The 24,443-nt window shown below is 38.3% G+C and overlaps 1 protein-coding gene across 1 annotated transcript in view; it reads left to right on the forward strand.

Moving 5' to 3' along the window:
• The window catches only part of MAN2A1 (mannosidase alpha class 2A member 1), a 167,154-nt gene that overhangs the window by 134,146 nt on the left and 8,565 nt on the right, over window positions 1-24,443 (forward strand). The window contains exons 17-20 of the mRNA XM_043595195.1: window positions 3,107-3,240; window positions 6,285-6,426; window positions 9,196-9,329; window positions 15,740-15,934. Coding sequence (XP_043451130.1) covers window positions 3,107-3,240; window positions 6,285-6,426; window positions 9,196-9,329; window positions 15,740-15,934 — 605 coding nt within the window. The remainder of the gene's footprint in view (window positions 1-3,106; window positions 3,241-6,284; window positions 6,427-9,195; window positions 9,330-15,739; window positions 15,935-24,443) is intronic.

Here is a 24,443-nt window from a genome sequence, read left to right on the forward strand (position 1 = left end):
GAATGGCATCCCCCAGACCCACCCCTTTGGACTGCCCTTGTTAAATAGGGGCTGTTTTCATTCCCAGGATTGAAGAAAAACCAGAGGGGCTTAGAAATTCCTGGCCATTCATGCGCAGGTGGAACCACTTTGGTAAAAGTACCTTTTGCTGCCACATACTGCAAAGATTGTGCAGACCACTGAAACCACTGGGTTTATACCTGTGCCTTCCAGAGAGTTCTCCCCTCAATCCCGTGAGCTTCTTTGGGAATTGCACACCTTAGGGAGCTCTCGACACAGGATAGGATAAGTTATCTCTCTCACACAGATTCTTCTTTAAAAAGTAATACATTCTCATTGGTAACTCAGGGATACCTCCTTGCTTTTATTACCATTACAAAATTTATTTGGTTTATTCATAATAAGTATATTAAGTTTGATCTTATTCTGTCCTGGTGCAGAATTTAAATTAATGTCTTGCTGAAGTGTGAATGGACATCGAGGCTCCTTTTAAAGGATCTTTAAGCAGTTGTTGCCACAACAGGATCTGAGCATAATACTGAGCTTGAGAAAGATGATTTTCTCAACAGAAATAATTTATTATTGCTAGAGGTAATATGAAATTATTAATTTTTTTTTCTTGAAGCATGTTTTTTGTATATGTTTTCCAGAGATAAATGACTTGAAATTAATGACACTCTTCTTTGTTAAGATTTTCTTTCATTTCATGTAGTCTGTTGACCCCTGAGAGAATATCAGTCTACAGAGGAGAAAGCATAACACAATGCTGAAAACCCTACGAGTGCTTCCAGTAGATTAGAGTTTACTTGTCCTTTGGTGTTCTCCCCAATGCCGCATGGGGGACTTCATCCCTAGTGTTGCATTGTGTGTTTTGGCCATCTTTGGTTCATTTGTAGAAGCTTATCTGTTAAAATTCCATGTACACTTCACTGGTTTTGAAAAATGTTCTTTAATGTAAACCTACTAAAAGGAAAGTTTGCTTAGAAAGTAATACATTTCCGGGGCATCTGGGTGGCTCAGTCAGTTAGGCATCTGACTCTTGATTTCGGCTCATATCATGACCTCACAATTCATGGATTGAGCCCCGCTTGGGCTTAAGAATAAAGTAATGCATTTCCTACTTCAGAGAAGTTCTATCATCAATGTATGTGATTTTTTTTTTTCTTTTAACTTCCCGATACTAGTGAAGCTGTTTGGATCAGCTAGCTATATTGGCAGGTTCTTCTCATAATTCTTGGAAGGAAAGATATGTGTATCTTTCTAACTGGGAAGAGGTTAGTGGTTCAGACTATGGCAGAAGGGGAAAAGGCTACCTCCTTCCCTCACTCATGGAGGTCCTACTGTTCATCACAGCCTTATGAACGGAGTAAGGAGCTGAAAGCATCTGTGACTGAGGTCGTTGAGTTGCAAGAGTGACATCTACCAGAAAAGAACTTCTATGAGAATTCTGAAAATTCTGTTAATGGGGGCAGGGTGTGGGGGCACTTCAGCCCATTCAGTATTGTCACTGTATTATTATTTACGTTTTCCAGTTTCCAGTGTACTTCTCACATAAACCTTTAGTGCCTGGGCTGCCTGCATTTACATTCTTTTCCACAAATCCCACAGATTCAAACTTCCTTTCTTTAACTGTTTGCTTGTACCTTCACTGAGCCCGGGGGATTCTTCTTGGCTCTCAGCAAAAGTCCTCCTTGCTCCCTTCTTCTGTGCGCCATTTCTCCTTACACAGCCCTCTTTGTTTAAAGAGTGTACTGGTTATTAGCACACCATGGGAGATTGTGTGTGAGGAGTAGGCAGTGGTGGGGAATAATTAAAACTGCAGGTAAATGTCCAGGATTCTTGGAACCTTAAAAACCTTACACTGTATGAAATAGGATAGGACCAACCCTTCTTCTTTTGATTGCTTGCTTTCCTGATAGCTGTCTTTCTTAGAAGATCCTGTATCTCCTCTACATAGTCTGTATGAAGAGTGTTGGATCTCTTTGTAACTCACCTCTCCATCTCTAAAATAGACCCAGTGCTTCACTAAGGGCAAGTAGGTATAGTTAGGGTAGCATGACAGATAGAAATTAGTGAACAGTTTAGGCTTATCCAAGAAAATAAATGCTTGATACATCTGGGACTTTTTCAAGCTGTCCTCTGCTTTATATAGCAAAGGGCAAAATGAATCACTCCATAACAAGGGGTCCTAAGAGATACCAAACTCAATTAAAATTGATTTAACTTCTGGGGAGCTCTCCAGATTATACTCCACAAATACTAATATGGTAATATCACTTTCAGCCATAAATCATCTCCTTGGATCTCTTGTCTCTTTTCCTAGATTATAGATCATGGGCAATAATAGACTGTCTCTTGAACCAACAGAGTGTAAATTTCTGCTTCTAATTTCCAGTGTGTAAGGTGAATGGTGAAGAAAAAGGCTTGCATGGCTCTGTTGGGGAATGGCAGTGCAGATGACAGGTGGACTGGCCTGTAGCAGAGCTGACCTTTACTCGTTTAATGTCCTCTTTCCCCTGCAGAACTCTTTGGAGAATCATTTGCATGTTACGTTTCATCTGCATTTATCTCATCCCAGCCTCTTCGTCCTTCTGTTGAGTTAACATGTGCCCCGGAGTGATTGTTTTCTACCATCTGACAATTAAAAAAAAAAAAAAAAAAAGAGGCGGGGGAGGTGGGGAAAGGTGAATGGCAACACATTTAGCATGAAAGATGGTAAAGATAATAAGAACAGAAAAGAGGAAAAAGTGTGTAACTTTGCAAGGAGTTCTATACAGCATATATAAGAAAAGCAGAGCAATTAGGGTACCTTGGTGACTCAGTTGGTTAAACATCTACCTCTTGACTTTGACTCAGGTCATAATCTCACATTTTGTGAGTTTGAGCCCTGTGTTGGGCTCTACGCTGACAACATAGAGCCTGCTTGGGGTTCTGTTTCTTTCCCTTTCTCTCTTCCTCACCCCTGCTGACTCTCTCTGTCTCTGTCTCTCTGTCTCTCTCTGTCTCTGTCTCTTTCTCAAAGTATAACTTAAAAATGTTTTTTTTTTTTAAAAAAGAGAAGTGGAGCAATAAACTTCTATTAAGGTACATATTCTTTTAAATTTAGGAATAGATGGACAGTCTGTGGAAGTTTCCAATATTGTGGACATCCGAAAAGAACATAACCGTGAGATTGCAATGAGAATTTCTTCTAGCATCAACAGCCAAAACAGATTTTATACTGACCTGAATGGATACCAGGTAATTTTCCTTTAAAATCTGTAAGTAATGGCTATGTTAGTGTGTAACTTTTATATATGATAATAGGCCAGTTGATTTTGGGTACTTCAAAAATGCTTAAGTTTAAAAATTATTTTCAAAATAAAACTGAATTTTAACAGGTACTCTAGGTTCCTTATTCAATCAGATTTCGAAAGTTAAAACAAATATTTGAGGGATTGGTTTGTAGAACATCTGATTGGAAGGGTGTATTTTCTCAAAGGAAGATTTGGTGACCATTTGCATGTTAATTCCCTTGATGCCAAAATGTATATAAATTTGTCTAATAGAAAGGAAGCATAATCAGGGGTTGAAGAAGTGTGTATTTTTTCCCTCATAAGGAAATGGTCTGTGCATATTTAACTTATTACATATATACTTTAAAAAAAAATTTAGGTTTATTTATTTATTTCAAGAGAGAGGAGAGAGAGAGTGGCAGGGAGAGAAAGAATCCCAAATAGGCTTCACACTGTCAGCACTGAGCCTGACGCGGGGCTCAAACTCATGAACCGTGAGATCATGACCTGAGTCAAAATCAACAGTCAGACACTTAACCAACTGAGCCATACAGGCACACCAAATACATATATACTTTTAAATGTATAATGTATTAATGAGCTCTTTTAAATTTCATGAGAACTCTTCCCCTCTTTTTATCAATAATGTATATATGTTCACCTTAATACACACGCATATGTGTACATGGACACACAAATACAAACATGTATCTGTTGAGAAATGTGAGTAGGTATGTATTTAATCGAAATGTTCACAAAATAGTTTGAAATAGTAATGAGAAAATTGACTAAAAATCTTTTCAGATTGTCAGCTCTCTAATTTAATTGGGCTCTTTTGATTGTTACCTAAATTTCTGTATTCAGAGTGTATGTGTGTGACAACGTATCTTTGAAATAATACTATTAAAAACATTAGCATGTTTTCGAGACATTAGCGTTTTAGAAATTTCTGGCTATGAATAGAAATAATTTCACAACAAATGCTTTTACTTTGTCTGATTTTCAACTGGAATGAGTGAAAGGGATTGTGATAATTTTCTCTTCTACAATTTCCTGCAAAGGTTAAATTTAAACCTTTTTCAAAGCATAAAAATTACATTATACACTTTGAATTTACATGTTAATTCCACCACAGCTGTTTGGTTTTCAAACGAATCCCCGACTTTATGGTGATTCATTTTCCTTGTATACAAAAGAAACTCTTTTCTTAAAATCTTACAGAAGCAATTATTTGTATGTGTGGGTGTCTACATGAATGAAAAAAAAAATAGTACAAGTGAATAAAAATGTGAATTTTCTTTTCAAGGATCAAGCATTTGAATACATGGGAAAATATTATTTCTAAATTTATAACCTAAATATTTCTGCTTTTAAAATAGGCCTATTAAAAAAACAGACTTCAAAAAAAAAAAAAACAACATTTTTTAGGCCTCAGATAGAATTGTACTTGGGCAAAACTAGAAATCTAGACCCACAGGTAGGGAGTGAGAGTGACAGCCCCAGAGTTCTGACAGATTAAATGTCCTTTTTATGAGAATACAAGTTAATTTGAATGTGAAGATCAGGATTACACAGGAGAAATGGAGAATTCTTTCAAGCTATCCTTTTTTTTTTCCTCCAACTTTTACAGTTGTTTCTCTACAAGTGTATTTCCTAGGCCTGTGATACAGACGACCACAAATTGGGTGGATTAAAACAACAGGAATTTACTCTCTCACAGTACTAGACACCACAAGTCCAAAATCAAGGTGTCCTTAGGGCCACACTCCCTCCAAAGGCTCTGGGGAAGTATGCTTCCTTGACTATTCTAGCTTCTGGTGGCGTCAGGCCATCCTGGGCACCATTGGTTTATAGACACATCCCTCCAATCTCTGCCTCTGCTGTCACAGAGTAGCTATGATGTTCTCTTTGTATCTCTGTATGTGTCCCTGTGTGTCCCAATTTCCCTCTTCGAAGGACGCCAGTCATTGGATTAGAGCCGACCCTAATCCAAGATAACTTGATTATATCTGTAGAGATCTCATTGCAAAATAAAATTACATTCCCAGGTTCTGGATGGACATGGGTTTGTGGGGACACCATTCAGTACAACCAGTAAGTGAAGGACACACTACAGGGTTTCTGTAAAGATTAGAGATCTTATTTGTGAGATACCCAGTAGTGTGCCTGGTGTTAATTGGCACTCAGTATGTGTTAACTATTATGTTAACTTTGTACTTCTTTTTTTCTCGATTGTCATGTCAGACTTTCGTGAGTTTAACAGTAGAGATGTCATTTTTATGGTATGAATAAGATACATTTGATAACTGAGTCCCTGTGTGGTTTGAGTGAGTCTCCTTGACCCCACCCGGCTTAGTGCATTTTCAGTCAAAAAATAAAATAATATATTTCATGCATTCAGATACTAGACCAAGAAAAATTGAAATTTAGAACTATCTACATTGAAACGAAACAGGAAGAGTAAGCACTGAATAGTTTTTAAATATAAATATGAATTTGATTATTTTAATGTAATATGTTAGAGGATGTGATGAGGGGATCTGTGGTATTTATTAAAACTGATTCAAGAATTTTAAGAGATATTTCTTGAAAGGGGATAGAGAGCTATTATGCTTAGCATTCATTACCAAAGCGGTATGTTAGATTTAGATGAGAAATGAATACTTAATACCTTTATAATTTGTTTTATGCAAATACTGGAAAGCTAGAAGACTTTTGTTAAAGATTTTTATTATGAATTTAAATAGGAATGCCTATTTTTAAAACCAGGATAAGTTCTACCTTTCTCACTTTAGGGTTGTTTTCTAAGATCCTTGTGATTTTCTTTTTTTAATATTGTTTTGAAGAATGTTTTAATTTTCAATTTAGTTCTGTCTTTGAACAAGAAAGGAAGCTATACTTTTTTCTCTTTGGAAGAAAACTCATCCATAGTCAGTACTAATTTTTTAAATCACATATGTAAATATCACTTGATTTCTTTTTTTTAAAGTGAACTGTTTGGTCTTATAGATTCAGCCTAGAATGACAATGAGCAAATTACCTCTTCAAGCAAATGTCTACCCAATGACAACAATGGCCTATATCCAGGATGCCAAGCATCGCTTGACCTTACTTTCCGCTCAGTCTTTAGGGGTTTCAAGTTTGAAAAGTGGTGCGTATTGTTTGGGTTCTTTTTTGCTCTTTTTTTTTTCAGTTCCAAGTGTATAATTTTTCTGTTGGTCATATGTATTAATTATTATCTTCAGACACCAGCCACCTTCTCTTGAGAACAAGAATATTAGTTAATTTTGGGTTTTGTGAAAATAACGTAATGTATATCCTTAATCTTCTGATGAAGAATGAGGGACTTGAAACTCCATGAAACCATTGTTTCTTTTTTTTATTTTTGTTTTTAAATTTTTTTTTTTTTCTTTTCAACGTTTATTTTTATTTTTGGGACAGAGAGAGACAGAGCATGAACGGGGGAGGGGCAGAGAGAGAGGGAGACACAGAATCGGAAACAGGCTCCAGGCTCTGAGGCATCAGCCCAGAGCCTGACGCGGGGCTCGAACTCCCGGACCGCGAGATCGTGACCTGGCTGAAGTCGGACGCTTAACCGACTGCGCCACCCAGGCGCCCCAGAAACCATTGTTTCTTAAAGATAGTTTATCTCTCCTGATAGCTCGTTGTTTGCACAAGGCTCTGTCATTGTCATAATTGAATGGCTGTGGAAACTCAGACTCCAGAAGTTAAGGAGGAAAGGAGGCAGGGAGAAGAGTTAGAAATTCCCAAGTTAGCCTAAGTGCCCAAGGCAGGAGGTTATAGTCCATACCTAGGTCCTTCCCTGAATCACATCCTTCTAGGGCACTACCACCTGAAAGAAGAAAGAAAGGGAGTTGTAATGATACAGATATGGGGATGAAGAAGTGACAGATACAACTTTAAGGATTCTGTAAAAGAGACAAGATGGAAAGAAAAAATAGTAGACACAGATTAATTTTTATAAAACCTTCTGTTGGAAGGCTGATATCCCTTATAATACATATTTTTAATTATCCTTTACATGTAGTCAGTTGCTCTTCCTTACATACTAAGACTTGCTAAGACAAATGTCTTAGGAGCCAGGCAGATAATAAAGGAGTGAAGGTGCCTGGTGTACCCTGTGTCACAAACCCACTTTTTATATTAGGCATATGCATACATTCTGTATGTCCATGCACACACAAAAACATACTACTTCTAATTTTTCTTTGTGGCTTTCATTACACAGAATCATGAGATTATGCCATAAAGACATTACTACCTTTATAAAAATAATAATGGCCTCCCATCAGGGATGTAGTGGGGAGCGGTGGGGCTTCAGCAAACTGGAGCCCACCATTCTCCGTGCACAGTGGGGCAGCCTCTGCTCGGTGGCAGGCCATCATCTCCATGGGGAATGGGGCCCCTTGTTGCCAATTTTTTCTGTGTTTGAGCAACCCAGAAGTCTGGGATTTTATGTGAAGCTGTCCAATCTGTAAATGTTGACTTAGCTTGTTTAACAATCAAAATATAAAACATCTTTTTGCCAGCTGTGACTCTTGAACCACCCATTTTAAACCTTGCCTTAAGTTCTCAAAGTTGGGCCCTTCAGTAGGGAACTAGACATTAGGACTGGAACAGTCATGGACTAAATTGTTATCCCACTTTCCTGATAAAGACGAGCTGAGAGATAAGGCTCCTCTGCTCCTGCTAGAGACCCCCAGCACCCTGGGGTTTGAATGCCTGCATACATAAAAACAATTTGAGAACAGTCCAGGAGATTTACTAAGTGCCACATACTGTGTAGACTAACATTTGGAGACAGGGAGAAGAGAGAAATTGCCAGAAGATTGATGTACTAATTTGGGTATGAAATGGTCAAACCCTAGATAGCCCCATTGCCTGAGGAGCAAGTTCTAGATCATTGTGTCCTACAATACATATGGAGGTAGTAATGACGAGAATTCTAACCATCACTGGCAGTTTTATGTACTAGATACCTAAACTCAGAAGAAAGAAACTAAACAGAGTTGGTTTGACTAGGTCAGAATAATAGTTTTTAAAATAGCTTACATATTGCTCTTTTATGCTGAACAGTCATTTAATACTGTAGCAAATACGAATGAGTGGATGGATGAATATATATATATATATATTTTTTTTTTAAGTGTATATGACTAGGGCTTTTTTAGTATAAACATATGAATATGGCTCTGGGTAGCTTTTTGGGTTGTTTTGGTTTGGTTTGATTGATTGGTTGATTGATTTATATTAGTTTGTCAACTCATAACCTAACTATTATCTTACAACTTAAACTAGAGGAGATGTGGGATTATTTCACAGCAAATGAAGGAACCAAATAAGACTCCTTATTGAGCTAGAGGAGAGAGGACAGTTGATGCCACTAACATAATACCAGGGAGGGAAGGAGGGGGTACATGGTGGGTGTCTCCAAATTCTGGCATTTCTTCAGAGAATTGCCACCTTATCAAGTAAGTTAAATTGTATTCAAATTCTTTTTAGATTCTATGCATCTGTATTTGTCTTAATATTCTCTGTGGATATATATTTTCTGTGAACCTCATAAACATTTTTTAAATTCCAAATGCTGCCGTTAAAAATTTTAGAGGCCATAATTTACTCTTCAGATTAATTCTTTTTAAATTTCACTTGAATTTTAATCTGTCTGATTTTTAAATTTCTTTTCACATTTTACTAGACATTAATGAAGAACAGAAATACAATCCTATTTTTTTGCATTTATACTAGCTGCTTTGAGAGAAAGCCCTTGGTACTGTGGGTTGTAGAGATCGGTCTCCTCAACTTAAGTCGGACCATGCCTATACTTATGTGATCCTCAGTGGATGTTTGTATTTAATAACCCTGGCCAGTTTGTTTGGTTTTTTTGTTTGTTTGTTAGGTCAGATTGAAGTTATCATGGATCGAAGACTCATGCAAGATGATAATCGTGGCCTTGAACAAGGTGTCCATGATAACAAGATTACAGCTAATTTATTTCGAATACTACTGGAAAAAAGAAGTGTTGTGAATGTGGTAAGAAAAAAAAATAACTCACATGTTCTGATGTTGATTGTTCTTTGCCATCCAAAATTTGAAATTTTGACTTTCCACTGTTTTATGATTTATGGTTTCTAGTTTTGAGATATCTTTGTAATAGACTTAGTCTCTACTGACAAGAAAGAGAACTTCAGTTACACATATCCTGTGAGATTTGCATTTAGGTCGTCTTTTTCTTTTATTTTTGCTTATTATGTAGATAGAGAATTATGTTAAGGAATCAGTTTGGATGAAATTTTATGAAATTATTTTGAAAGAAAGAGTTGAATTTAAAGATAGAATGTGGTTGTATACTTAGGAGATTAAGTTTGATTCGTAAAATTTATTTAAAACCTAGTGTACCTATTCTAGTCTTAGACTCATCGGTTGAAAATTGATTTACTTGTTCGTCTTGTTCAGTTTTCATGCTCAGAACAAAACCCCAGCATTCCATTAAATAATCTAGCTGAAGCTCAGTTGGACATGAACCAATATGATAGTATGCTTCTTCAAGGTGACATAGAAGTCATCATCACGGTCCTCCATACATACTGATATCCCACCTCATTTGGCCGTCTCCATGGCCCTTTTTTTCTTATTCTGCTCTCCTTGTTTCTTCACTGACCATTTCAAATCTTTTCTACTCTTTTCAGCAGATGACCGCATGGACTTCACAGAAGGAAAAGCCATTTAACAGTGCTCTCTGTTCTAGATATCAGCCATCTACTCCCACCCTTTCCCCCTGCTTAACCCTGCTGATGTCTTCTCAGTGCTGTCATTATAAAAGCCAAAGTCCTTACCGTAGCATGAAGAGCCTATCACAATGTGGGCCCTGCCTGTTCCCGCAGCTTCATCTAGCATGACTCTCACTATTTCTACTCTGAACCCACTGGTTTTCTTTCGATCCTAAGTAATCCCCATGCACCCTGTGCCTACAGCACCTTTGCACTTGTGATTTCATTCTCTGCCCAGGGAACTCTTCGTAGTAGTTGAGATCAAAGTTCTCTTGGTCAACTGCTTCTGCTGGACCAGGCCAGATCACCTTCTTCAGTGCTTTCTCAGACTATTCAGCTGTCCTCCATGCACATGTGTGATTATTTTATCATTGTCCTTCTCCTCTTTTGGACCATAACTTCCCTGAGAGTAGGGGCTCTCTCCCTCTGCTTCTAGGATTGTCCCTAGCAGAGGAAGCGGTCACTATTTGGTGCAGGAATGAATACACAAATACATAAATGAGCGAGCTGGAATTGCACACTGTGCCACTGCATCTGTCCCAACCACTGTTTACTGCCTTGTCATACTATGCATGTTCTCTCCCCCTGCTAGATTCTAGGGACTTGTCTACTTCTTTTCATGTGCCCCACAGGGCCTTCTTGCCTGTGGTACATATTCTATAAATACAACACTAGTTGATTGAATGAAATGGCAACAGCTCATTAAAGCAAAGAATTCTTCCAGTATGTAGAATCTTTTAGGAAAAAGATTTTAATATCCATTTTTAGATGTCAAGATTTATACCAGTTCTTGGGACTCATGGTTTAAATCAATTACTGACAAGATGGCTTAATTTTAGGTCTAAAACTGCATAGGAAAATCATTGTCTGAGTGCTGGCAGCTACTGTCTTTTTCTCCTCCTGAAAATGTTTCTGGCTTTTATGGTTTTTTTCTCTCTATATAGACACTGATTTGCAAAACTTCTGTTAACTATGGCAATAAGAATTTTCATGTCAGATCTATAAAGCTTTCATTTAGAAGTGAAATAATTTGTTTATTCCCATTCAAAACTCCTTGGATAGTAATTGATTGAAATTTGATCCAATGTTTTTATAATCCTGTGTTGGTTAAATTTTCCTTTTGCTCAACTATACATTCTTGGACTTAAATCAATAGTTTCTTTTAAATAAAAAATGAACTAGAGAAGAGAAAATACATTTTAATTTCTAGTGAAGTTGACTAAAAAGACATTTGATTAAGAAATGTTCCATCTCATATAACTTAAACTTTCTAGAAAGTGTTTTTATTTTCAACTCAGACTCTAATCTTTAAAATAACAATGATAGAAACCATGGTAAGGAGACACTCTTCTGTACAGGAGAGCATTTTAGTGGAAAGTCTTGAGCCTGCCAGAGCCTCCTGGGAGTAATCTGGATGACTGAATGGAAGTGAGTCCTGTTTTTGAGGGTTCTGTGGAGAGGCCTTGAGAACAAGGACTGGAATGATAATCGCTGTTAAGATATACAGATGCCCGATGGGTTGCTCTGGCTATGTGAGGCTGACTGTTGTCCATGGCTATGACACTCAAGGGTCAACAGAAGTGGTAAATGGGAATTGTCTCTTTGGCATTGACCCTTTAGGATTTGTTTCTTTGATGCCTACTCCCTGTCCCTTCCTGCTGATGACTGCTAAGTAAAGAGGGGCATTGAACCAGGAATCACTGAAGTTAGGTGACCATAGGTCTTTGATGACTATAAGGTCATATCCCACTGAGGAGCTACAACTCAGTCCCACTTGAGGGAATGTAGGGGCCTAGTGTGACTTGGATTTCCAGTGTTTTGGGTTAAAAAAAAAAAAAAAGTCACCTGTTTTTGTGAGTTTTTGTTACTTTTGTTGACAACTTTAATGTGAAATGTCCTGGATTTTTTTCTTTTTTTGAGAGTTGGCCCCAAAACAAACAACTTCTTAATGTTGTGCGGACCTACCAAAACTATCTATATAGGCAAATTTAGCCCACACATCACCAGGCTTCACCTCTGCATTGAATGATATTTATTTCTAAAACTCATGATTCAGTATAATTTTCCTTCATTATTTTTTTCTCTTTTTACCCCATCCTTTCCCCTACTGTATTTTTCTCTCATTTATTTATGTTTCATTTGCTTTTAATAGATTAAGTTCAGTACACATTTATCAAGGTCCCACCATGAATCAGGTCATACTGAATAAGCAAAAGTGACTCAAAATATCATCTCTTATTATCTTAAATAACTTATTTATTAGGAAGTTCTGATGTAGATGAATGGGAACCTTTGATGATTAGGGATCAGATTACTTAAGCAGACTTAATGAAGGGCACCACAGAGCCTAGCAAGAAATTCTGACTTAGGAAATAAGGGCCGGAACCCAATGGAGATCTCAACTTGATACAGTTTGGATGAGAATGTGCCAGAAACTATTTTTAATTTCACACAGGCTGCAAGGAGAAAGCTAGACTTGAACAGCTTGAAGCCTTCCAACCAACAAGAAACCAAATGATGTTTATAGTAGTATATTAGTGACTACAAGGCTGGGGAATTCATTTACAGCTTAAACAAACACATAAATTTTCCTCTAGCAAACATGTTTTATAAGCTTTGGGTTTATCATAAAGTTCACATTAAAAGATTACCTTTCCAGGAGATTAATCAAGAACTGATAATTCAACAATTAAATATCTTGTTGAGCCCCTTGTTATTGTAAAAATGTTAGGAAAGTGCATGAATGATGGAGCCTTCCAGGACACTTGGTCCCACCCTGCCTGGCCAGCTTCCAGCAGTTTTGTTTATTGGTGGTGCTCTCCCAGCCCCGACCCACACTCTACCATAAACTTATATTCCTTGTCTCACTTAGGACAATAAGTGGCTTAGTTCTTGAACTCTTACGTTCTTGACATTGGTACTTACGTTCATGACATTGTTTCCTTTGACAAGACTTTTCATTCACATGTTTCTGATTCTGAATCATTTTCTTAATCCAGAAAAAGTTAAAGGGTGAGACTTATACTTTTGATTCCAAAAGGAGCTGTCTTTCTTCCACAAGGTTGGGAAGATATCGGGGGTGATGGTTTCCAGCACATGTCCACAGAGCTACATGTGACTGACTGAGATTTGAGATTCATTTCGGGGAGCTGTTAAGCTTCGGCTTCCCAGGGCCCACTCCCAGACATTCTGATTTAGTAGGTTTGTATTAAGGCCCAGAGATCTAAGTTTAAAGCTCCTCAAGCCATTCTTATGTGTGGTCAATTTGGGGGAGCACTGAAGGTCAGGAGAACTGGTTTGGGTTGGGAAGAATGGTATATATGCACATTACTGTTTGTAGGGTATAGGTGATCCATCAAGAAGTGTCCCACCTATTCACTGAAGTGTCCAGGAATTCCTCCAAGAGCATAGAACAAAGCCAGAGAGCTTTTTCTGAATGTTTCTTGACCTAGAATGGACTTAATGCCTTCCAATTCTGATAAGGCAGGTGTCTTCTTTTCTTTTGGAATCTTTTATCTTTTATTACTGAAAAGTGATTTTGTCAGCAATCCTGACCTAGATTATGAAGTCCTTTGATCTTGGAATACATGTAAAGTTTCTTATTGAAACTCTTCCCTCAATATTCAGTAACATGCATTAAATTTCAGTATTGTTGGAGAATATTGCTATATATGCTTTGTTTAATCTTTCTTTAAAAAAAAAGTGTGGAATGGGTACTTTTTTTTACAACTCTTTTAGATCTAATATTTTTTGTCAGTATCTTAATATTGCAGTGTCCCTCTGCTGCCTTTAATTTTTTTTTCGCTCTCTCCATAGTCTGAATTATAATGACATCTACAGTTTGCTGCTGGCAAGATGCTTGTCACTCTTTGCTAACCCTCTGCTAATCTGACATTCTGAATTTTAAGCTCTGTATCCTCTATAAATCCTATCTTTTCTCACAGATAAGTAGCCAAGCCTTTTATTTGAGCCCTGTATTGCAAAAAGAGTGCAAAATCAGAAGATATCAGTGAAATGGACATTTAAAAAAAGAAGATACAAAATTAAATTTGTTCCAAATGTCACTGTTGATTAAAAAACCTTTCTGTATAAATTATTTTCTCTTCTTAGTGCTTTTCTACGTCTGCTTTTATACCTTAGGCATAATTAGTTAAGGTTCCACTTAGTCACTGATTTAATTAATTGGGTGTGTCATCTACCATATGCATATCCCCAGCCCTGGCAGACTTATTTAATGTTTGAACATGCTGAACCACTTGTCTGGAAGTATATTCCATAGCAGTGACTAAATTACTTTTAAGTTATACTGAATAATTGTGTACTAGGTAGGTATATAATAACTATTCCATAACATATATAACACTTTCTGTTTGGAGAATAAAGTACAGTGAAGTAAGTGGCATTGATTTACCAAATTTAACAGATGATCTAGATATACTACTACCTGTGTTGTTTAAAATCCTTATTCATATTGAGAATTTCTTCAAAAAAATCCTGTCATTGGGTCACATTTATAGAGCACACCTTTGGATCAACACATGATGTCATTTTTTTTTTTTTAAATGAAACCATGATGGAGGCACTTGGGTGGCTCAGTCAATTAAGCATCCAACTCTTGGTTTTGGCTCAGGTCATGATCTCACAGTCTGTGAGATTGAGCTCCATGTCGGGCTCTGTGCTGACAGTACAGAGCTTGCTTGGGATTCTCTCTCTCCTCTCTTTCTGCCTTTCCCCTGCTCTCTCTCCCTCTCTCTCTCAAAACAAATAAATTTAAAGAAAAAAAAAAAAAGAAATCATGAGAATATGTGGGGTAAAACCTGAGGGAGAAGAGATAACATTTGATGATATGCGAGATGTATGAATATCCCAACCTATCTACTTAAAGAATGTCAGACTATGAGTCTGGAGTTCTCTTTTGTCCAGCAAGAGAGAGGACGCAGAATTGAATACAAGAGAGGCTAATGTCCGGGAGGAGATAAGAGCCCCAAACAGGGGTTTTGTCTCCATATGTATTGAACTCTCAAGATACTACCTGCGTGGTGAACATTAAGAAAACAAGATCTTACACACATGAGGAATGTGAAGAAAACAGACAGTAATCATTAACTTGTGTGTGCAGGAAGCAAAAGGTCTGAGGGACAAGTGGAGTTGTGATCAAAGTACAATAGTACATTGGCATCAGATGGAAAGCAATTTCCTGCAGGTGATATAATAAGTTACTCGTGATCCCATTACAATATCTTGCTAGCTAACCTCAGGCGCTTTTGCCCCGTAGTGGCAGCTTTCAGCCCTAAGCCTTTTTCTAACCCATTTATGTAAGTAGAACCTCTTCCCCACAAAAGAATTTTGTGGTAAGTTGAAAAAGAGTTTCCGTTAAAAGTCTTACCCTGTACTAAAATGGCAAAAATTATTTTCAGGATTTTTAGTGCTTAAAGCAATGGGAAAAAGCTATTTCTAAACATGGTTTAAATGGACACTGTTCATTTTCTTATATTGCTTAGAACTGAAATTGGCAATCTGTGTGTTGTCTGAGACTGTTATTTACAAAATATAATAAAATCAGAGTATATATGTTTATATTTCTTTTCGACTTTAACCCTGTTGGGTAATTTAGTTAATATTACAAAAACTGCAAATATATATCACTTACACATTTTTGTTTTTTCTTGATAGGAAGAAGAAAAGAACTCTGTCAGTTACCCATCCCTTGTTAGCCACATAACTTCTTCTTTCCTGAATCATCCTGTCTTTACAATGATCGAAAAGATCCCCATGCCAACCCTTCAGCTGCTAGGTGAATTCTCTCCGTTAGTGTCATCTTTGCCTTGTGACATTCATCTCGTTAATCTGAGGACAATACAGTCAAAGGTACATCCCAAGATATATCTATAAAGAATTATGATTTTGTAATATATTTGATATAATGGGATGGGAAGCAGAAAAAAAATACAGCTGGGGTGGGGGATGGGCTAAATGACTGATGGGCATTAAGGAGGGCACTTGTTGGCATGAGCACTGGGTGTTATACGTAAGTGATGAATCACTAAATTGTACTCCCAAAACCAATATTACACTACGTGTTAACTAACTTGGATTTAAATTAAAAAAAAAAAAAAGTAAAATTCAAGAAGCCATGAAGAGTAAATTTATTTAAGTATGGGTAATGTAAAAGTTAATTTTCTAATACAAAAAAATTTTTTTTTAATTATTGAACTTAAAAACATAAAACAGGAGTGCCTGGGTGACTCAGTTAAGCATCTGACTTCGGCTCAGGTCATGATATCGCAGTTTGTGAGTTCCAGCCTCACAACAGGTTCTGTGCTGACAGCTCAGAGCTTGGAGCCTGCTTCAGATTCTGTGACTCACACTCTCTCTCTCTCTCTCTCTCTCTCTCTCTCTTTCTCTTTCTGCCCCTCCCCCGCACTCACGCACTCTTTCTCTCTCTCTCTCAAAAATAAACATTAAAAAAATTTCTTTAAAAACCATAAAATCTAAGTGCATGTGGATATATGGGAAGGAAATATATAAAAATCATAAATAATGTTTTGATCACAATTGAGATTTATTATAAAATTTCCTTTTATTTTTAAACTTCATGTTAAGCTACTACATTATCCTCTCTAAGCATTTTTCTGTGCATATATATATATTTTTTAATGAAGTCGGGATTATATTTCAAAAAAAATTTTTTAATTACAACTGACCCTTGAACAACATAAGTTTCAACTGGACTGGTCCACTTATGCAAATTTTTTCGATAAATACAGTACAGTACTGAATGTATTTCCTCTTCTTTATGTGTTTCTTTTTTTAAATTTTTTTTTCAACGTTTATTTATTTTTGGGACAGAGAGAGACAGAATATGAACGGGGGAGGGGCAGAGAGAGAGGGAGACACAGAATCGGAAACAGGCTCCAGGCTCTGAGCCATCAGCCCAGAGCCCGACGCGGGGCTCGAACTCACGGACCGCGAGATCGTGACCTGGCTGAAGTCGGACGCTCAACTGACTGCGCCACCCAGGCGCCCCTGTGTTTCTTTTTTAAAGTTTATTTTTTTATTTCTTTTGAGAGAGAGAGCACAAGCAGGGAAGGGGCAGAGAGAGGGAGAAAAACGATCTCAAGCAGGCTCTGTGCTGCCAGTGCAGAGCCTGACACAGGGCTCAGACTTATAAAATGTGAAATCATGATCTGAGCCAACACCAAGAGTAGGACACTTAACTGACTGAGCCACCCGGGCACCCCCTTGTGACTTTCCTAATAACATTTACTTTTCTCTACCTTACTTTATTATAAGAATACAGTGTATAATATATATAACATACAAAATATGTGTTAATCAACCATTTATGTTGTCAGTAAGTCTTCCAGTCAACAGTAGGCTATTAGTAGTTACATTTTGAGGGAGTCAAAATCATGCGAATTTTTGACCCTGTGGGGTATCTGCATCCCCAACCCCCTGCACTCAAGGGTCAGCTATACTGTGAGTTTTTACTGTGCGTCAGGAAACTGTTAAGAGGCCTTTACCTTTAGGCAAAATCATTACACCTTTCATTTGACACTTGATCTATAGTTTAGAGAGTCTTCAACTACTAATTTACATTATTCCCAGAAAAGTTCTGTGGATGAGAAGGTCAGGGAATATTTTCTTTTTCTAGATAAGAGAACAAAAGCTGACCTGAAGTCACTTATTTGTGGGTGGGAGAACTAGGCCTTAAGATCAGCTCTACTGGTATTTTCCATTTGTTTCTCCTTGTTGGGCACTGTTCTGAGGAGTTAGAGAAATAAGAAGCATAACATTTAATTATTTTTGTATCAGAGGCCTTGTACATTCAGATCTTTCTCCTTAAAATCACTGCAACTCAGACCTTGCGTTGAGAAACCCAACTATTCAGAGACATCTAAAGACACACTAGAGGAAGAACCAGGGAAGGTTTTATTAGATATGGAATTTTAATTCAGACTGCTTTTATGGGCATGTATGCCTACTTTTAAAGTCAGAGATTACATATAAATAAAAAATTAGACGTTTGACATCATCTTTATCTTTTGGAGAGCTGTTTTGATATTGTGAGCTGGCATATGCCTAGCTGGAAATAGTAAGTGTTCAGGGATTCCGTAGGAAATATATGGCCAGAGTATGAAAAGGAGAGAGTGTTCATGTTTGAAGACAACATAAGAAGAGAAAAATGTTTAGTTTAAGAACAAAGAACTAAAGCAAACCAAGTAAAGTAAGGATAAATGCCTGCGAATTTGGACACTTAGGGCTTTTTAAATTGTATGACCAAGATAAGGTACTTACGCCTAACTGTAGGAATACACATATGACTTATAATAATGAATACAAGTGAATGCAAGAGGCCTGCGTGTGTATCTCTGTATGTCAAAGGCTTGTCTGATCATGAGAGCAAACCTGCAGGATGTACTTCATGCCTGGCCTGCTATGTGCCAGTTACAGCTAAAGGCATACAATCATGAGCAAAATGGAAAATAACCCCTGCCTTTCTGGAGTGTGGATTCTGGTGGGAGGAGAAAAATAAAGAAGATAAACTAAGAGAGACATAACGTATTAGATGGTAATACATGTTAAGGAGGAAAACAGAGAAGGGAAAGGCAATTCTAGATGATGATGCAAGTTTGCAGAGTGTGGTTGGCAGAGGACCTTGCAGAAAAGATGATAATGGAGTAAAAATGTGCAGGAAGTTAGAGAATAAGAGACTCGTGCAGATTTCTGGGGGTAGAGTGGTCCTGGAAGAGTTAAGAGAAAGTATGGAGGCCCGAAGGCAGATGATGTGGTGAAAATAGAAGCTCCACGTGAGCTGACCTTTTCTTTAATTCCTTGCTGCATCTTATTGCCTAAAAGAGTGCCTGCACATAGTAAGGGCTCAGTAACAATTTGCTGATTGAGCAGATCTTAAATGAGTGTTCTTTCTAGTGTTCTGCTACAGTCTCTTGTGGGTCTACTTTTTAAGTCACGGAAAGGACACACCAGAGATGGTAGCCTTCCTGAGTTTACCTATCAGTTCATGTGCTAAAGGGAATGAATGGATAGAATGGTGGGGGGGGTGGGGGGGGGGGCGGTAACAAAGCCCCTGAGCCTCAGGTTGCCACATCTAGGTATGGATGGTAGAGGATGGTAGAGCAACCTAAGCCTGAGGACTTCTGGGGCACATGGTGACCACTGTTCCTTAGCCTGTTTCCAGATGACCCTTTCCATGATTGTTTCCTGGAAGCGGTTCCAGCTGACTGCAGTCAGTAGGAGGAAGGTTTAATCCTCTCCAGTGCGGGGCTGTCACTTGTTTTCCAGATCATTTCTTTTTTATGGTTACCTGTTCCTTTCATTCTTCCTGTTTATTGCCTATCTTCCTGTCATACAAACCTCATCACTTCCCAGATGAAAAATTCCATTGCTACCCATTTGGTTCAGACCCTTGAGCATTCAGACCTTCTAGGGTCTGGCCTCCACTCACTGTATCCACCTAGCTTCCCTTGATCTTCTCACCTGTGGACAGGTGGACCACCACCTTTCCTGGATTGCTGGCTGAGTGCTGACTCAGCTACCCTTTATAAAATGAGAACGATGTGAGATATGCCTGCTTGAGGTCTGTTGTGAGAAACAGATAAAATAATGCTGTGAAAGCCCTTTGAAAACAGAAGTGTTTTGTAAACATACATTATTACCCTGATGATGCTTACCGTACTTGCCAGCTCAGGTGCAAGGTAGGGTTTTAGCAGAGGAAATAGAAAGCAATTTAACAATTTGACCAGGAAGAATAAACACTGAAATGCTCATGTTTAACTATAACTACTATGCTGGCACATGATCAGAACTAAGTACTTAGGTCTGCTTTGCATTATCATATCACTTGGTGCCAGTTCCTGTGTTGGTCTTTGATTCTTAGCACATTATTTCTAGCAGTTGTTTAAAAGCTTACTCGTGGGGTGCCTGGGTGGCTCAGTCAGTTAAGCATCCAACTATTGATTTCAGCTCAGATCTTGATCTCATGGGTCATGAGTTCAAGTCCCATGTCAGGCTCTGTGCTGACGGTGTGGAGCCTGGTTGGGATTCTTTCTCTCCCTTTCTCTCTGTCCCTCCCCAGCTCATGCTCAAGATAGATAGATAGATAGATAGATAGATAGATAGATAGATAGATAGATAGATAGATAGACAGACAGACATAAAATCATACTAGTAATCCTAGGGGATTGATTTGTCCATTCAAAATCACTTCTTTAAAGAGTTGCTGTCTGTCCCCTAAGCTCTAATAATAGGAAAATAATCTTTGAAAGAAGCCTGATGCAGATACTGATTCAATGAATGCTTGGTGCTTAAAATGTATCAAGTGTAATTCCATGGTTACACTAAAAGAAGACAAAAATGACTCCGTGAAGAAATCCAGAAGCCAGACCTCAACATTTTCTATTGTGTTCCTGTTTTTGTGTTCTGGCAACTCCCAGCATATGATAATGAATTGTTCCTTTAGAGATAGCACAGCATTTTTCCCATTGAAGTAATGTCAGCATAGCCATTGGGTTCCAAGCAAGACCAGAGGTCTAGTATCTAAGGTAAGCATTTTCCTACCTACCACTTCACAGTATTTCCATGAGAAATGGGTCTGAGAACCACCTTGATGTGATGGAGTCACACCTTTTTGCCTGCCTAACTTCCTCATTGGCAGTGTGATAGAGGATGTCCCTACTTGCCCATTCCCCAGGCCACTGTCTGAAGTTTCCTTAAATTCTACACCTCACTTGGTCTTCTTGACTTCTCATTGAGAAAATGATTATGGGCTCATGCAATGGTGAGAGAGGCAAGGTAGGGTCTAGAGATGTGCTAATCCACCCAGGTGGTTATTGTCATTGTATGCAGATCGTACCAGGGAGATTTTCAAATAGAGATTTTTACAGGTTTCCCCATCTCTAAGATTCTGACTCTGTAGGTCTGGTGTGGAGAACTTAGGAATTACTAATTTTTAAAAACTCTCCTCATGTGTCTAGACCTTGCTATTATCTCCATTTACTAAATTGGGGAAAGTAAGAATTAGAGATTAGGGGTGCCTGGGTGGATCAGTCACTTAAGCATCTGACCCTTGATTTCAGCTCAGATCATGATCTCACAGTTCGTGGGATTGAGCTCCACATCAGGCTCTGCATAGAGCATGGATTCTGTCTCTTGTGCATGCGTTCTCTCTCTCTCTCTCTCTCTCTCTCTCTCTCTCTCTCTCTCTCAGAATAAATAAATAAGAAATTATATAGCTAAGATAAAATTATCCAGCAGTAAATATCAGAATTAGGACCCACATCCAGGTTTGCTGAATCTGGGTGCTGCACAGGGCCTCAGAGGGTAGTGTTTGACTTTTATTTAAGAGTCAGCAAGTCTGTTCCTCAAAGTCCAGTTTTTCAGGAATTGGTCTATCTTGGTAGATGAATTTATGTTTTTATAAAAGTATATCTTGCTTTTATACTTGATATATGCTTTTGGAAAAAACTATGTGTCATATATTTGGAGTTGTGAAGATAGGAGCAAACATCTATTAAAACCCTGCCTCCCAGCATGCTGAGCACCCCAGCGCACTCCTGTCTGGGAATGTTGTCTGGGAGTGTAGCTGTTAGCCTTCTCATTCTGTAGGTTCATCGTCCAGCTCCCTTCTCTTTATCAACCTCCTTTTCTTGTACTATCAAAAGCTTGAGATATTAAAAAGAAGATTCTCTAAAGGCTTGAAAACTGGAGAACAGGAACATCACTGAAATGCACCAAACAGGAAAACCATGCTGTCAGGAAAGCCTATTGATTAACAGAGAAGGGAGTCTTGGTAGAGAGGATGCTGGGAGACTCTCACCAGGGGCCGGGGAGGGGAAGGGTGACAGATCAGGGGTCAGCGTTCTTTAGGCTGGAGTGATAGGTTCAGCCTAGAATGCTGGCATTCTAGGGACCAGAAGGAACTTGATGAAGCTGTTTATTTAGGCAAACAACGAAAGATACGTTGTTCAGGTTTTTTTTTCCCCCACTGCTTTTATGTTCAGGTATATTTTTATTTAATTCATTTATAGATATGTTATCTTTATATCCACATTTAACTCTGTTCTGTATGGCATTTTAGTTTGGTTTGTGCTGAACTGTTTCTTACAAATAGTTCGTCATTTACACATCAGCACCACTTACTGAATAAGATTTTTCTCTTGTTTACACTGCCCCCTTTTCTTATAAGAAGCAGTTTAAGGTTTTTACTTCATTTTGCCTTTCTTACAAGAATTGATTAGTACTTTATTAATCTTCCTGACTTCTGGAAAGGTGAAAATTGTGGAGAAAATTTCTTTTGTTGTACATATCTAAGAACAGTCAGTCATTCACCTTCCCCTTTCTTTCTGTCATCTTATCTTGTTGATCAAAAAAGGATAACTGTTATTGGACATTTTAATGAATGCCCTGGAAAATGAATTTCTACTGGTTATTTCCTGTCTCAGCACTGAAAATGCAGCGTGCAATTTTCTAACCTTTCCAGTTGCCAGAATACACTGAAAGATGGGTGTTGGTAGGCATTTTGGAGGAATCTGGGCAGGTTGGAGAAATTTTCCCACCAGGTGTTCAGCCATACCTTAATCTCTATTTATCTTAGACATTCTTTGTGGAGGGTGGGGACACATTTCTTTTGGAGAATTTAGTCAAAGTTATGGCTTTCTCTCTTCCACAAAAAAAAAAAAAAAAGGTACATACATAATGTTTATTACAGTTTCCAGAAGTTTACTGATCTGTGAACCTCACATCATTAATGAGCAAATCAAGTTTCTTTTGGTGTGAGACAGGAAGAGCACACCTCTATATTTTGAGCTCTCATCCATTTTGATAAAGGAACATCAAAGAACATCCTTTTCTTATGAGGGACTGCCATGTGCCATGTGCATGTATCATTTTCAGAATGGCCTTAAATCCTGTTTATAATGGGAAGAATGGATGGATGATGGGTAGGCAGGCTGTGGATGGATAGAAATGACAGTTTCTAATCCTTACTTACTGAACTGATACCTCTTTTGATAAATCATGGTTTTAGTGCTACTGGAACCATTGAATAAATACTCCTTTTTTTCTGTTAATAATATTTTCTTACTGTTTTTATTTATTTTTTGGAGAGATAAAGAGACAGCAGGGGAGGGACAGAGAGACAGAGGGACGGGGGGATAGAGAGGGACAGAGGATCTGAAGTGGGCTCTGTGCTGACAGGCTGACAGCAGTGAGCCCAATGGAGGGCTGAACCATGAGATCATGACCTGATCTCCCATGAACGATGAGATCATGACCTGAGCCGAAGTCAGAAGCTCAACTGACTTAGGCACCCAAGCACCCCAGTACTCCCTTTTTCTAACTTCAAATCAAAGAGTGAGCCCCTTCAGGTTTTAGGCTTTTCTTATATTACATCAAAAGTAGTCTTCCTCTTTTCCCTCCTAGCTAGCTGTGGGCACCAATCCATAGCTAGAGCAAAAGCAAGAAAGAGAAAGAAGCTGTTAAATGCACTTTGGAATCAAACCACCTTTTTGGAGTGTATCCCCTCTATTACTGGCCAAGTGACTTAGCACAAGTCACATTATTCTCCCACTTGCCTCATTAGCAGCATGGCAATGATAACGGTACCCACCCTTAGAGATGTTCTAAGGATTAAATGAGTTAATGGTTGTGAAGCGTTTAGAATAGTATCTGGCATGTAGTAAGCACTGAGTGCTTGACAAATGAAATTTCTTAATGGTGATAGTTCAGTCATGAGTAGTTGTAATTGTTACTAAAAGTGAAATTAAAATGTTGGCCCTTTTTTTTCTTGTGTATTTATTTTGAGATAGAGGGAGAGGCAGGGCATGAGCAGGGGAGGGGCAGACAGAGACAGGGAGACACAGAATCTGAAGCAGACTCAAGGCTCTGAGCTGTCAGCACAGAGCCTGACGTGGGGCTCAAATGATAAGATCATGACCTGAGCCGAACTTGGCCGCTTAACTGACTGAGCCAGGCACCCCCATGGTTTTTTTTTAATGTATAAATTGGAGGCTGAAGTTCATTCCCAAAGTAAATCTTGATATCACTTTAACTTGTATTCCTCATGTATTTTTTGAAAAAGCTGAGCAGTTATTAATAACACACCTGAAATTGTCTATGTGCCAGGTGTTGGGCCGAGTATTTTCTCTATATTCAGCTCTCCCAACGGTTCTATGAAGGTAGGCAATATTGCGCCCCTGTTACAGAAGAGGAAACTAGCTGACCTAAAGATGGTAGGTAACTTACCCAGGTCACACAGCCAGTAAATGATATGCTGGGAGACACATCCCAGCATGTGTGACTCTGGATCCTCACCCAGAAACTTAGACTGCCTCTTACATGAGAACAGAAGGGGAGCAGT

This window comes from Prionailurus bengalensis, chromosome A1 (genome assembly GCF_016509475.1).
Source record: "Prionailurus bengalensis isolate Pbe53 chromosome A1, Fcat_Pben_1.1_paternal_pri, whole genome shotgun sequence".
NCBI lineage: Eukaryota > Metazoa > Chordata > Mammalia > Carnivora > Felidae > Prionailurus > Prionailurus bengalensis.